The following is a 15,487-nucleotide window of genomic DNA, read 5'->3' as shown; positions in this document are numbered from 1 at the left end:
TAACTTCCAAGGTCACACAGCTAATAAGAGGTAAAGCCAGGGTTTGAACCCAGGAAATTTGCTCTAGAGCCCATCACTTTACTACTCTAAAGCCTCCCTTACCAATACACTGAATTATCTGCGCAGGAACGCTCATTTAGGTGTCCAGAAGGCCAGGTTCTAATTCTGGTTCTGACACATGTATTTAAGCGGCCAGTGACATCATTTAAAACCCTCTGTGGGATCATGTCACTGGTTTGCTTAAAACCTTCAGTGGCTTCCTGACATGTTTTGGATGAAGACCAAAATAGTCCATGGCAGGCCTATAGGCTGGCCCTGGCCTCCCTCCTGCCTTGCCTTAGACCTCATCCTTGCTTACTATGTGTTATGACCACGTTGGACTTTGCTCAGTTTCGCCCATCTGCTCTGCAAAAACTCACCACAGGGCCTTTGCACATGTTCTTCCGATAGACAGAAATGCACTTCCTACTTTCTTGAACAAGCTAACTCCCACTCACCTTCCAGAACACAGCTCCAGTGTTCTCTGACCAAGCCTATGTTGGGCTTTCATATCACTGTGGACCTCCCTTCTGCGGTAATTCACTATGCTGTGAGCTGCAGGAAGGAGGGACCGTTCTGTGAATCCTTAGCACCTAGATGGTGCCTGACACATGGAGGGAGCCCAGCAAATGGTTATTAAGTTGACAGATGGGTAGGTGACCTTGGCCAAACATAGTAGGGAGCTGCCAGGGGAGAGGTGTGCAGGGGAGGAGCCCAGAGTCAGTGTGCAGTGGCTCAGGAGGACTTACATGGTAGACAGGGAGACAAGGGTGGTGAAGGCTCCAGGGGTGATGGTGGTGATCCGATTGTCATAGAGGGACAGCAGCCTCACTGAACTCAGGCCAGCAAACGTGTCATTGCTCACACAGTTGATCAGGTTACTCCTCAGCATCCTGCAAGGAGAGGGGTGGGGATGAGAGAGCACAGGTGTGATTGTCTCCCCACCACATAGCCACAGGGCGTGTGCACGTGTGTGTGTGTGTGTGTGTGTGTGTGTGTGTGTGTGTGTGTAGGTGGGATGCTTTTGCCAACTCCAGGCCCGGACCAGTCGTGCTGCTGAGGTTTGTTCTCGGACAGCAGGGTGTGGGGCCCACCGCGGCTACCTCTGAACGTGTGTGTACACTCTTGTCTGCGCAGCCTTTACGTCCAGGAAACACGGGTGTCAGGGGTGCCTGTGGGTACGCGTGAATACTGTGTGGCGGTCAGTGTCTGCATGGATATTTCCGGGAGGACAGAGGAGAGTGGAGACGTGGCTGTGGGCCGTCAGCTCGTGTGTGTGCTTGTGTGTGTATGTGCTTATCTGCATGCTGCCTGTGTGTCATTTTTATGTACATGTGTCTACGTCTAAGTGGGTACGTGTGTGTGCCTCTCTCAGCACATTTCCAGCATCAATATAGCTACGTGTACACCTTGGGGCAAGTACCTTTCAGTGTGTGTGCCGGGGGTGCTGAGCATGCTAAGTTCTTTCCCATCGAGCGCTGGGAAATGCCTAGCGCCTCTCTGGCTCCAGGAAGGAAGGCACTCAGCTTGTCAGGACAGGACCCAGGCTCAGGAGCTGCCTGCCAGCCTTCGTAATCCCCGTCTGATGGCCCTGCCGTCCCACCTCCTCGCAGGCCTTGGCCCAGGCTCCAGGCACTCACAGGGTCTTGAGGCTGCTGAGGCCCCGGAACATGCGTCCATGCAGCGTTTCCAGCTGGTTCCCGGTCAGCATCAGCTCTTGCACGCTGGCCGCTCCATCGAAGGCACCCTCTCTCACCTCCTTGATCTTATTGTTACTCAGGTTTCTAGAAGGAGGGGACAGAGTGGGTCAGGATACAGACAGGGAATCATGAGCCCTGCAGCCGGGGGGTGGGGGGGACTCTCCGGAGCCCCTAGACCAAGGACAGGATGGAGGGGCTCCCTGATGTTTGGTCTTCAGCACCTGTGGCTGTGGAGCAGGGACCTCAGTCCCTCACGGTTGGGGCCACATGCAGCCTGACGTCTTTTCAGGGTGATCCTTATTTCTGAGCCCCAGGTACGGGCACATGTAAAATGGCGATTCTCAAACTGCTTTTCTCCCTTCAACAGAGATTCTCCCCAAGCAGTGCTTCTCAGGGACGGCCGGAGAAAAATATAAAACATGCCCTCTGCGGGAGTGGGCCGTTTGTAGAGCCTCCGGCTCGACCGTTGAGACCCTTGGTATGAACGGACACGTTCTAGTGACTACTTTCTGAGCACTTATTATGCGTTAAATTCCACATGAGGGGTCTGGCCCACAGAATCACATCGAAGCCTTAAAACAATGCCGATCAGAAGAGCATGACGTGTAGTATCGTCGTCTCATTTTATGGATGAGGTGACTGAGGCTCAAAGACTTTAACTTGCCCAGAGTCACACAGCTGCTAGAACTGGGATTGAGGTCAGGCTTTCTGTGCATCAGAAGTCCTCCGGTGAGCTGCCGCTTTCCTAAGTCAATGTTCCTTTGGTGGTGTGGACACTCACACCCTTCTGTTACTACTTTGCAGAATTCAGGGCTTGGGATATTGCATTTTCTAACAGCTAGGTCCTACCAGGCCTTGCGGGTCACCCTTTCTGATTCTGCCCGAGTTCCAAGAAGGCCTTTCCCTCGTGGTGCCTGATCACGACACGCCAGGCCTCCCGAGAGCTCCTGCAGGGCCACCGGTGCTGTGAGTTCTCCAGGGCGCTCCTTGGCAGGAAGCCTCCGTGGACCACCCAAATGGTCAGTCCTGAAATGCACCCCAGGCAGGATGGATGGAGTGGAAAGTGGTGGTGTTTATACAAACTGGGGGAAGTATCCAGTCTCCCGAGCAAAGAGCCTGTCCGTGCCTTGCACAGGGAATGGTGTTCTGCGAACGGTGAAACCTGCAGGTGTAGACGGAGCCTGCTAACCCTCTAAGCACACTGAGGATGTTAGGCCCCAGGGCTCACCAGAGATGGACAGGCTGGCCCATTGTACTGCTGGGAAGAAGAGAGGTGAGGGTGCGGCGCCAGGTCCTGGAGCACCACACTGAACCCCTGGTGCTTTTGCTTCTCTCATGCACCCGCCTGGCGCAGCTTTGGGCTGACCCATGGCAACCCAGGCGGTGAAGCTTCCCTCAGCAACTGGCTCAGAGCAACAACGGAACCGGGCACCCATGGGCTCGACGCCAGCTTGTTTCCTCCTTCCCAGGTAGGGCCTGGGACTGCAAGGCATGGCAGTGCCCACACCTGTGTGCCTCGTCTGCACCCTCAGCACTCCTGTCATGTCCCTGCTCTCCTCCCCATTCTGTCCTGCCAAGGAAACAGGAGCAATACTGCTCAGCATCCTTCCCCCAAGGTCTGAGAGAGTTGGGAGACTCTCTCACTGGATTTCTGCCCCCCACCCTTGCTGGCTCTCCTTAAACTCACCCGTTTTTTTTTTTTGTTTTTTGTTTTTGTTTTTTTTAAATAAATCCTGGTAGTCCTGGTCTGGGATAACCCAGGAATGAAGGTAATGCACAGGGGAGACTGCAAATTACCCCCAAATTAGACGCGGGAGGAGAGATAAAGGCTCTCCCAGTAGCTATAACTCATATGAATGTCGGAGGAGCAGGATTTTGCTCGAGAGAGTTAGGCTCCTTGGGGAATTAAAGTACACTGCGTGGGCAATGAAGATGAGTTAAAGCAGCCATGAAGGGGGAGGGCTCCCATTTCCTGACATCTGTTTCTTCAAATGAGCAAAATTAACATCACATTACTGTAAGGTTTGTGAATTGGATTTCCTCAGGCTGGGAGAATGGAAAGCATAAGGAGAGCAAAAAAGGAGGGGATAGAATTTTCCAGAAGACCAGGCTGAGGCTGTCTCTCCATTCATCAAAGCGTTGCTCAAAACTCCGGGCAGCTTGGTGCAAGCACTCCACGCAAAACGAGGGCATCGGGCTTTTGTAGAAGCTCTGTCTTACTCTCAGAGCGCTATCTTCCTGAAGATGCCCCAGATCCCAGGAACCCCAAAATATGAAACCAGGACCATTCAGGAGGCCTCTCTCTATTTTTGTCTCTACAGACGCACCTGAAGGAATATGGCTTCATCCTGGCTTTGACTCTGATGAGGATAGGGTCTTACACTCGAAAGGGCCCAACCGTGGAACCTCCCACGCAGGCTCAGGGGGCAGTTCAGAGGGGCAGCGCCACGACAAACCCCGTGTGTGTCCCCCGCTGCCTCTGCTGGCTGCTGGCTGTCCCAAGAAACAACGAGGCTGGGGATTTGTCTGGCTTCCCCTGGAAAGCCTGAGTCTGAGGAGGCAAGCCTGGGCTTCTTCTCGCTCATGGCTTATAAGACAGCCCAGGCACTCTGGCAACAGGGAGGCATCTGCGATCCTGTTTAAAGCCCCGTCCCAGATGAAAATGTAATGGGGAGAGAGCTAAGTGGATTTTGTTCTAGAAACGGAGGATACTGGGTCATCATGGAGCAAGCACTCTGGCATGCTGTCAGGTGAGGAAGGTCCTGTCTACCCTTTTTATGACCCTCTCCCTCCCCGAGGTGGAAATTCTATTTCAAGCTGGGGTTGCAAGCTCAAACGTCCACAGGGTCCAGGCTGGTGACTTAATTCAGGAAGCAGGTCTGGGGGGATAGCACAGTCCACAAGCCCAGTGACCAAAAAAGCACATGGCCTATTTAAGGGGGGCAGCTCCTCCTTGCTTCAGCTTAACTGGAGCCATTTGGCCCCATTTTGCCAGATCTTCTGATTTTCCAAAAGATGCCAGAAATTTGGATTTTTTTTTTTTCCGTGAGCACTCCTGATTTTTCAAAGTGGGCAACTAATTCTTACTAAAAACACAACTACCGCGAACAAATTCGCCCGTGTATACTGATTTTGGTTAGAGGGCTGCCAGGTTTCAGCCTGTGCCTGAGATCCTCCTTCAGTGTAGGAACTAACCTAGACGTCTGCCTGGGAGAGGTCATAGCCACAGTCTGAATGTGATGTCATTTGAAAAGTTGCCCCAAGTTACCATAGTACTAATGATCCTTTCGGGGAATGGCTCATACATTTTGTGGGGGAGGGCGTCCCTCAGTACATGTGATACTTCTGGAGATCTCATTATTCCAACAGGACAGGTAAAGGCACAGTAAAGTTTCAACACCTGGCTTCACGCTCACCCTCCTCGGCCCCTGCGCCCGGTCAGGGTAAAGTCAAGAGCATAACCTCAGGGCCCTGACTTCACAGTCCTTGAGGAAGCTTAGCAGATTTGGACACTTTAACCTTACCCTGATCCAGTTGGCCCACCACTTCTATGGGGGTGTAGGGACAGTGATGGGTCCCAGGTAAGACCCTTTACTTAACAATAAGAGCAGCCATCAAGTTCTTTTAAATAAGTGGTTGTAGCTGGTGGCCTTTGGGACCAGATCTGCTCCCTCGGGTCATTTGCTCGGTTGGCTAGTACTACGAATGTGAATTTCTGCACACATACATGTGCACACACGTGCAATTACTGCCTTCAGATCGTGCGTGCGTTCCCCAGCGGATCTGCACGGCTACCACTCCTGGCTCTGCGGCTTGATCTTTAATCTCGGATAACTTACTTAACTCTCTGTGTTTTAGCTTCCTTATTTGTAAAATGAAACAATCTCAAAGCTTTTTGTTTTTCTTGGTGAGAATTACATGAATTAATATCAGTACGGTCTGGCACGGACTGACGTGTCTAGCAACCGTTAGTGACTAGCTATTATTATTATTATTATTATTATTATTAATTATCACCATGCACCAAGCTCCTTTCCACATCTGTGCTACTCTCTGGATCTTGAAAGTATCTGAACCTGCAAATCCTGTTTTAAATATATAACTAGCTACCCTGGGTCACTCAACCCAGATGTGCTCCTCTGTCTTCCAGCACGTTTTCATCCCAGGCCCACAATCAGCGGCATGTGTTTCATCGACCTCGTCAGCCTTATTTCTCTCTACCAATCCAAACCACGTAACGAAGGCTCAACAATGCTAAGGACATTCCTAGGGTCCCACAGCAGGAGGGGGATAGAGCTGAACTCAGAACAAATGTGGGTCTGTTCTTTGCCTGCACCCTGGATTTCCAGCTGCTGCAGGGAACGTTCGGCAGCCCAGACCTTCACTCTAGCACAGCAAACGCTGGGACAAACCCGGCGACCTTCACCTCTTTCGCGAGAACTGGGTGTGTTTTGCCACAGTCCCCACCACTCTCTTGTGGCTTGGATGCTGAGGCTGGGAGTTGGTGGTCACTTATCACTGGGTTTGTGTTGTTTTTCTTGGTGCACAGAAACGGCTCTCTATTCTCCTGTCCCTGTCACGAGGGGGAGGATGAGAGAGAGACTCGAAGTATGTGAGTTTCACCTTTCACGGGGGGTAGCGTCTCTCTACGGAAGCAAGGACTACTTCATCCTGCTTACTATGCAGGTATGTGCTTGGCCAGCCTGACTCATTTTAATACCTGCCTTCTCTCCATACACATGGAACTTTCTGTTTTGAGGTTTAAAACAATATGCATTTCTCAGGATTGAATTAGGACATTTCCTTGCAGGTGATGGGTGATGTCTATGACCGGTTTCTGAAGCTTGACCACACAGACGGCCACAATCCTCACCAGGACCCATGTGTGTCCCTCTCTCCTCTGTCCCTTCAGAGTGCTCTCTCCTGCTCCCGGTTACAGAGCAGTCACTGAGGCCATGGGCAAGGTGGTGGCTATGGGCAGGGAGAGAGGGAGGTGCAGCACAGGGCAGGGGAAGGTCTTTCTCCTTCTTGTCTGCAGGGGACTGATGGGTGGAAGAGTGGAGAACATGACCAAAAATAAAGGTTTACAGTCAGTTCTCATTATTCACGGTAGTTATGGTCTACAAAGTCATGGGGAAAACTGAATTAGGAAATGCCGAACCACGGCTCCTAGGAGAAACACAGGGTTAGGTTCCTGCGAGCCTCTGGTCACATTTTTATCAGCTGATCAATACATAACCTTGTCCGATGTGTGTTTCTGTTTAAAGACATCTTATTTAATATATGTGGTTGATTTATTCCCATGGCACTCACAGCCTGTAGCACCATTACTCGTGTCTAAACAAAGCTATGTAACGCACGTGTTTTCTCCATGAGGCACATCGCAGCCTTCTTGTGCTTCGGAAGGCTAGACAGCCCAGCAGCACTATGCATCGGGGCCATTTAAACAGCAAAATCACCGAAATGCATAAACATGCAAAATAGATGTGGTCCCAAACATACTGTGAAAAGGACACTTGTTTACAGTCTGAGAGCTAAAACAAGAAATCAGAGCACGGCCTTGTTCGGTATCAGCTGAGAACAGGCCTGCGGGACGACTCAAATTTTCTGCTGTTTTGTCCGTGTCTACAAATGAGCATGAAAGCACTGTGAATACTGATTTTGAGATTACAAAGAAGTTTCAGCGAATAAGTCAATTAGCAAATATGGGATTTGTGAAGAATGAGGCTTGACTGTATTTCCTTTGTTCCAGAGGCGAACCCCACTCTGAGGCCAGGAGGCATGGAGTCTGGGGTGGGAGCAGGGAGAGGGGCCGAGGAGAAGGGAGTCGGAGGGTGGAGAGCCCCTGTCCGTGCTGGTACCTCTGTGAGGGCTCTCGGGAAGGGAAGATGAGTGGAAGCAGGATGAACTGCACACTGGTGTGATTACGGATGAACCCAAGTCATCGGCTGTGTGGTCTTAGAGAAGCCCTGCCGTCTTCCTCACCACATGAAGGGGAGTGTGAGGCCAGCACCAGGCAGTGTCCAAGGATTACACGAGATAATGTGCACGAGGCAGGGAATGAGGCCTCTGGACCAGGACAAATGCTCCCTTAGCTCAGCCACAGTATTCTTGTTTGGCCCAAACTTGGAGTCAGGGAGAGGGTTATGAGGACAGGCAGCGTTGGCACTGGAGAAGCCAATGGAAGCACGTGGGCCCTTTGCCTAAGGTCAGGCTCTGGTCAGGCCCGGGGACACCTAGACTGAAACCCAGTGTGCAAGACATCTACCATTTCCACTCTAATGTGCCTCACCGACACAGGAGCCTGTAGAGGCCGTCTAAAAACAGAACTTTTATTGTCACCTTGTAAAAGTCTAAGTGACACGTACCCTAGATTCCTGTGTCCCATTGCTGGTCCTCACCTGAGTTCCTCTTGCCACCCCTTGCGGTAGACGCTGGGTGTGGAGGGTCAGGACAAGCAGAGGGCACCTGCGTGAGGGTTGGGCTGGTGCCGAGTGCACGCTCTGCACGGTACTTGGCAGTTTAAAAGCAGTGAAGTTTGGGGCACCTGCGTGGCTCAGTCGGTTAAGCACCTGCCTTCATGACTCAGGTCAGGATCTCAGGGTCCTGGGGTCGAGCCCCACATCAGGCTCCCTGCTCAGCGGGGAGTCTGCTTCTCCTTCACTCTCTGCCTCTCCCCCCCTCCCCTGCTTGCGCTCGCTCTTGCTCTCTCTCAAATAAATAACATCTTCATTAAAAAAAAAAACAACCTAAACAGTGAAGTTTCATTTTGGTCTATCTTTGTATGGCTGTGCCTTACTGTTCTGCTTCCAGATACACGCCGGTAGTAGGGGCAGAGGCTAGGAGGGGTTGGGGCAGAGGGTGAGGGAGCCGCCGATGCCCTGGCATTCCCCTGGCATTCGCTCTAGTCTCTAGCACAGACCCTGGCCAGGGCCTGGAGGCTGCTGCCAAGTGCCCGAGGCTGACTTACATTTTCCGCAGGTTGGGCAACTTCTTGAAGATACCAGTGGCCTCGAGAACAGATATCTCATTGTCGTTCAGTCGCCTACATGGGAAACAAGCCGATGAGGTGGTGGGTTAGCCGGGGATGGGGGCGCCTCCTCCGCCGCCCTCCATGGGACCCTCCCCAGCTCCCCCATGGCCTGAGCTGAGTTGCCACCTGGCCCTCACATTCAGCCAAGGTCAGTGGAGCCAGGGAAAACTCAGGGAGGGCACGAGGGCCCAGAAGGCTGTGCCTGGCCACGTGCTACCACAATATGTAAAGTCAACGAGAACGCTAACATGAACACCACTAATAATGAAGACCACCGTCATTTACGCAGGGCTCAGTCCATGCATGAGTCAGGACGGATTCCGTGCTTGCATTCTCTTGCTTGATCTCAAAGCCCTAGGAGGTAGGTACCATCCCCTCCACTTTACAGCTAAGAACCGGACACTGCGGTCTGAGAAGCAATTGGCCCGATGAGAGGAAAATCAAGACCGGAGTCACACGTAGGTCTGTCCGTGCTGCACAGGTCACGCCCTCACCCCTACCAGGCGGGAGCTCTTTAGCTCTTCTTCTCCTGGACAAGCCAGCACACCCTTTTGTTAGCATGCATCATTGGAGACTCAGATATATCTCATCATTCTAGTGTTTTCTCGACTTTGGCCATTATTTACTAACCATCTTTCTGTTATAGAGCAAGCTTCATAAGGACCTGGAAGGACTGTCTGCGTTGTGCACCGTGGAAGCTGGTGGGCCTAGCGGGCAGCGCCTGGCTCACGGGGGGTGTTCAGAAAATATATGTAGAATGGATTAATGGTTTTTATTTTTGAGGAAGCTGCTCCCGGCAGTGGGAGGCGGGGAGGAATGCCTAGGTGTCTATATTCTCGCTGAGGACGTGGAGGCCAGCCAAGGAGCATCCGTATGACTGAGCCGGGAGGGGCTGCCTCCCAGAGACCCTGCTCCGGCTGGCTCGGGGTGACTGGGTGCGTGCGGCTGCGTAGGTAGTACTTACAGGTCAGTGACGTATTCAGGGAGGTGGCTTGGGATGCGGGCCAGCTTCTGGTTGGAGCAGTCCACGATGGTACCCTCACAGCGGCAGCTCTCAGGGCACACGAGGTCCATGAAGCAGGCACTGCTGAACCTGCTGCGGTAATCCTCTGAGCCTGGGCAGGGCCAAAGACGGCAGTCAGCATCACCGGGGCTCCCGGCCTGGGCCAAGGTCGCGGGGCTTGGGGCGGGGAGACCCGTGGGGGGCCCAGGGACAGACACAGCCCGATTTCATTTGCGGCCACCTTGCTGGTGCCCTCCCCGCCCCCGCCTCCCACTTTCCACCTGGTCTTTGTCATTCATCATTTGAGTCCTCGGGAAACCAGGCTCAAGATCTGTAGGCTCTTAAGCTTTGGTGGGCCATGGGCCTTTTCGAGAAGCTGACGCAGTTACGTTCTCCTCAGAGAAATGCTCTAGGTGCATGTGTACAGAATTCGGGCTACGGTTTGGGGTGGAGAGTACTTAGTCCGTGATGCCCATCATCTGTGGACCCTCTAAATGTTCATGAAAATCCATGAGATTTCAGTGGTGTTTTGATGGGAGCTGTGTCAGGGCGGGGATGAGGTCAGGGAAGAGGGTCACAAACTCAGTTCTCCTCAAGCAGGTAACGAAACAACAAAGGAGACCCAGCATATGGTGGTCAGCGACCACTGACACCAGGCTTCAGCACGGGGAAGACAATAACGAGGGCTGGGGACCTGGAGAATTGGAATCCACGGACCTAAATGCTTGGGAATTTGGCCCAAGGTTGCCTGATAATCCTCTTTAAAACCAATAATAGCAATAAATTAACATTTAAAAACTGTCAAGACAAGCACAACTCTCGTGAGGGTCCAAATGTTCTGCCCGCTCTTTGCGAATAAGCTCGGTTTAGCTATGGTGAAAGGCCAGTTCTGATGAGCTAAAAGTGGCTGGCACTAAGATTTATTTTGTTGACATCAAGACTCTCCTGAGGTTGCAGAGTAACAGCAAGATGAGCAACATGTGACGTCTCGGGAGATGCCCTGGGTGCTGCTTTACCGCTTAGAAACGATCCCTGGGCACCCGGGCCAACCTCGTGAGCCCAGCAATCACAGCGGCGGTCGCTGGGGAAGCCCTGGTTCTCCCCAGCTAGTTGACGGGGGTCAGCATGTCATTAGCGCCGTGCTAGGTACAAAACACAGGCGTGGTCCATGTTTGTCCAGTGCGTGAGCCGGGTGCTGCTAGCACATCAGCTGTCCCGTATGGGAGTGGTCCTGAAATGTTTCGGAGAACGGGAGCATCACGGGGTTGCAAACGGTGAGGCAGACCTTGGCGATCTTACCCCCATTAGGGACAGTGTGAGGCACCAGCGGGACAGCAGCGTTAGCTGTACTGCATTTGTCAAGGTCCCTCCACATGGAAAATGGGGTCTAGGACTTGCCCGTCTCACGGGGATGGTTGTGCAAATGCAAGGAAGAGCGAGGCAGTGGAGAGGCTCTGGGGAAGGGAAAAGAGCTGCACGAATATTTGCGATCCTACTACTATTATTTTCCAGAACCTAGCAGAACATTTGGCATATCAGAGGCCTCTAAAATATTCATGTAGCTAGCGATAATAGCGGACTTTTACAGAGCACGGACCATGAGCCAGGCACTATTCTTCACGCTTCAGATGGGGGAGCCCATTTAATCCTTGCAACACTCGGAGATTATTGTGACTCCATTTTATAGATGAGAAGACTGAGGCCCTTGGGTCAGTTGGTACACCACACAGGGACGAACACAGGTAGGCGGATGCCAGGGCTGTGTGACTGATACTAAGCTTTTCCTGCAGATGCGTTTTGACAAAACCTTTATCCCAGTCTTTTCAGAACTGGTCATAGAGTCCAACTTGGCCGAGGTAGACTGAACAGCGCTTTCCTGCGGGGGGCTAAGGGAGGCAGGGAGTAGCCATTTTCCACGCTCGTGGTTTCCTACCCCTCACCTTATCAACCTACACTAATCCCTGATTGCAGATGAACTTGGTGGTCTCTGATTCTGAAGTGAGACCTTCTCTGGAAGGCAGGGGATCAGAGGCCTGGACCTGTCTCTTTTCCCTCTCTGGTCCCTCCCCGCCCCCCTCCTTCATCCCACCGTCCACCCCCAGGCTTGTGCAAGCAAAATCAGTGCACGTATCCCCGCAGTTACTTGGGCTGCTTCCTAATCCAATGCATTATGCAAATCTCTTGCCCTTGGCTTGCCAGCGTCCGTCCCACTGAATAACTCTGACCCGGGCCATCTTCCTCCAGACACATCGGCATGCCGAGTCCTGGGTGAATTTCATTTTGCAAACCCTGCTAAATGACAATCCTCTCTTGTTCCCCACCAGTGGTTCTACACGGTGATGGCGTGGAGGGACGCTCTGTACACATGAATATACTTTTCCTTCAGAAGTTGTCTACAATGGAATCCTTGCAAAGTGGACGAACCCTGAGCACTGATCAAATGCCTTTGAAAGACAGGAGGGAGCACGCTTTGCTCTTGAACACCATGAGCCTGAAGATGATTACACCAGCCGGGCTGTGGCCGGGGACTGCCACCGATTAAATGCGTTTTCATTTTAATCAAGGTGAGAGCGTCTGTAGTTAGCAGGAATCGCTCTCTGTAGTATAGTTAGATTATAGCTGGTGGACCTCTGCGATGGAACTGCTGACCCATTTTAATGAAATGATTTTGCAATTAGATTCGATGGACTAATCTGTTCTTTCCCGCATTCCCCCCCTGCTGTTTTTGTTATTGCCCTGGTTTGTAATAACGAGGGGGTCGGAGTGTGATATTTTATAGGAGTGGGAGCCAGAAATGTTAATAACAGCGTTCGCACAGAACCCAAAGAGTTCCTTCCCCGGTCAGAGCCAGCCTGAAATGCCACCCCCAGCACTTCATATTTCATTACCGAAACTACCCAGGGTTTCTCGGAGCCATTTGTTATGCCTAATGCTCATAACTACCCAAAAGTATTTTTAACTTTTCCAGAGCTTTAAAAGTCAATTTCAATCTCAGTGCATATTTGTCACTGCCAGAAATACTTAGTAGGAGGGGAGTAACTGTATAGGCCACTGCTTCTTCTCTTTGGGGCGAGTTCAGACAGTGGAGATCTCGGAGGACTTGAAGAAGGGCCATAAAACAAAACGAGGGCTGAAGCGGGTCATGGGAGAGCTGATGTCATCTGGCACCTCGCCGCTCCTGCCCCTGTAACCCTCCTCCCTTTTTGTGGGCAGCTCAGAACGACGACACTTGGTACACGATCACAGAGAAGCTTTAATAGACCAGGGGGTGGAAATCCACAGCAACGCGATTTTATTACGAATCCCTGCCCTATGGCCACTTTCCAGAAGAGAACATCTTTAACATTTGGATGGTCATGGGATTGGGGCAGGTAGGGAGTCACAGCTCCCATTCTTTGGATGGGCTGGCTGCAGGGGCCAGGGCTGGGCCCAGGATGGCTCCTGTCATTAGCAGTCTGGATTTGCGTCATTCTTTGGCCAACCCGTTTGTTGAATCAAAGTCACAGATTCATTGTTATTTGATGCCCATGGCCCTGCCAGTGCACGTGTCCAGAACTCTCCTCTTCTGCCTCCACTATTCCTAACATGGGTGGGATGAAAGGAGGAAAGGAGCAGAAAGAGGAACTGGGGTGGGGGGGGGGGGAAGTTCATCAGCTTGAAGAGAGAGTCACATGGACCAGCAAAGGGTCGTAAGTAATGAATGGAATCCAGAGAACATTGCTAGGCACGCAGTTATCCACTCATGGGCAAAGGCTGGGGGATTAGACACCAGTGGCTGGAAAATGTCAACTGTTTTACTAGGCGTTTGGTGATCAGTTGGGCAGACAGCTGTCCTCGGAAACTAAAGCTATCCCCATCAGAGTCTATTAAGAATGAAGCCACCTGCCTGAAAGCAGAGGGAAAGGCCCCTGGCCTGTGGCTGGGCACTGCCTGGTCACAAGCCTGCCACTGCAGAACTAGGGAGGTGCCCAGGAAGGTGCCATCGTGGACCCACTCCAGAGGCCCAGCCCCTGGCCTGGTGGGGGCAGCACTGAGCACTCAGATGCCCTCCCTGTTCAGGATAGGGGATTGCTCCAGGCTCGAGGATTTGTTCTGTACCAGACTCATCTTGGTATATCCATGCTGGAGGGAGGAGCCATTTAAAAGGTGCTGCATGCTCGCTTGCTTACTCAAGTTTTTTTCTATTAACAGAAGCAGGCTTGAAAGGGAGTGGTAAATTTTTTTTTTTCCTACTCCCTGTCAATTCAAGTCAACCCTATCATTCTTTTCCATCTTATAATTCAAGGCAACGGGTCTGTTGATAGCTGGGAAGGCTGAGTATTAGAGGTGGAGAGAGCAGCCATCTGACCCTGGACAAGTTAGTTAACCTCTCTGACTTGATATCCTCATCTGTGAAATGGGCCTTATAAGGTCGTTCTAAAAATTAAAGAAGGTAATGATGGAAATAGTTCAATGCCTGACCTATAGTAAGCAGTATATGGTGAAAGCATCCAGAGAGGCAAACAGGACTCTTTGTTACTCAGCAACGGCTGGGCCCTGGCTCTGAGGGGTGACCTGAGGGAGAGGAGACAGTGAGTGTCATACATCACCATGGGAGAGGCCAGGGTTTGGTTCCCACCATGGGTCTCTCTCATCTGGGACGAGAGACACAGACTCCATGGCATGAACCAAAAACAATCTTCTAGTGACACTGGGCCTAGGATTTACCAAGAAACAAACAGAATGGGAGATGCCTAGATCCCTTTTTTATTATCAGAGACAGCTGGTTTCTGCACAGCCCTCACGGGGCACTGAGCGAGCACCGCGTGAGGAGCCCAGCACCTAAGCCACCATGTTAACTCTTCTTGGAAGGTAAAGGACACGGACTGGACTTTAGGCTACACAGGAGGTTGGGGGGGGGGGGGCTAGGGCCAACGTACTTATGAGGAGTGGGGGTTGGGTTCAGAAAGAGCCGCAGGTTAAATCCAAAGTCTCAGGCTCAAGGCACTTTCCCCCATTCTCATGCTCACATTCATCCCCAAGGCTTCCGGTAAAGATGGTGGGTAGGGAGTGGGTCACAAACACTATGACCTTTGTGTTAACTACCACTTGGGAAAATGACCTTGCACTGGGACCCTGCCATGAAACGATGGGGCATATGCCATCAGTGTACCCGTTCTCTCTGAACAGAAGAGCTTTGACCTAGCTACCTTACCCCTCGGCTGGCATCCAGTGTAGATCTGGGGGATGACGACTCCATCTGGGGTAGGAAATGTGGATATAGATCTTAGCGTGTCCCCAGTGTGCTTCTCCATACCCACTGCAGCCCATATCTGCTACCGGAAGGTGGAGGTGCTCTGGGAACCCCTCGAGACTCCCCCCCCCACGCCCCCACAGCCTTTGTGAGGCTAGACCGGGGAGGTGGGTCTGGCAGGTGGTGGGCTGCGGTGCTCCAGAGCAGAGAAGAGGTGTCCAGCGGTGGTGGCGGTGGTGGCGGGCCATGCTGCAGGAGAGCGCGGTGCTTTCCGCGGTGCTTGACAGAACCATGTTCCGTTTCCATCGTTCCACCACATGGTTAGATCAAGCACAAAGGAAAGCCCCGCGGCGACTGGTCAGAGTCAAGGTCAGGAAGCAGCGTCAGAGAGAGGACAGGAGCGCTCAGAGGAAGCAGCGTGGAGAAGCGGAAGCCGGAGCAGGCCCCCACTGAGCGTGATTAGTACCAGGAGCAGGGTT

At 52.2% G+C, this 15,487-nt stretch overlaps 1 protein-coding gene across 1 annotated transcript in view; it reads right to left on the bottom strand.

The window, feature by feature from the left end:
• Nucleotides 1–15,487, bottom strand: part of SLIT3 (slit guidance ligand 3) — a 584,433-nt gene that overhangs the window by 64,296 nt on the left and 504,650 nt on the right. Inside the window, exons 15-18 of the mRNA XM_040630315.1 lie at nucleotides 9,737–9,887; nucleotides 8,710–8,784; nucleotides 1,680–1,823; nucleotides 789–932 (exon numbers count right to left, since the gene is read on the bottom strand). Of these exons, the coding sequence (XP_040486249.1) occupies nucleotides 789–932; nucleotides 1,680–1,823; nucleotides 8,710–8,784; nucleotides 9,737–9,887 (514 nt within the window). The remainder of the gene's footprint in view (nucleotides 1–788; nucleotides 933–1,679; nucleotides 1,824–8,709; nucleotides 8,785–9,736; nucleotides 9,888–15,487) is intronic.

Source organism: Ursus maritimus, unplaced genomic scaffold, assembly GCF_017311325.1.
Source record: "Ursus maritimus isolate PB19 unplaced genomic scaffold, ASM1731132v1 scaffold_15, whole genome shotgun sequence".
NCBI lineage: Eukaryota > Metazoa > Chordata > Mammalia > Carnivora > Ursidae > Ursus > Ursus maritimus.
Note: the sequence above shows the minus strand (reverse complement) of the source record. Positions and strands in the feature narration are given on the sequence as shown.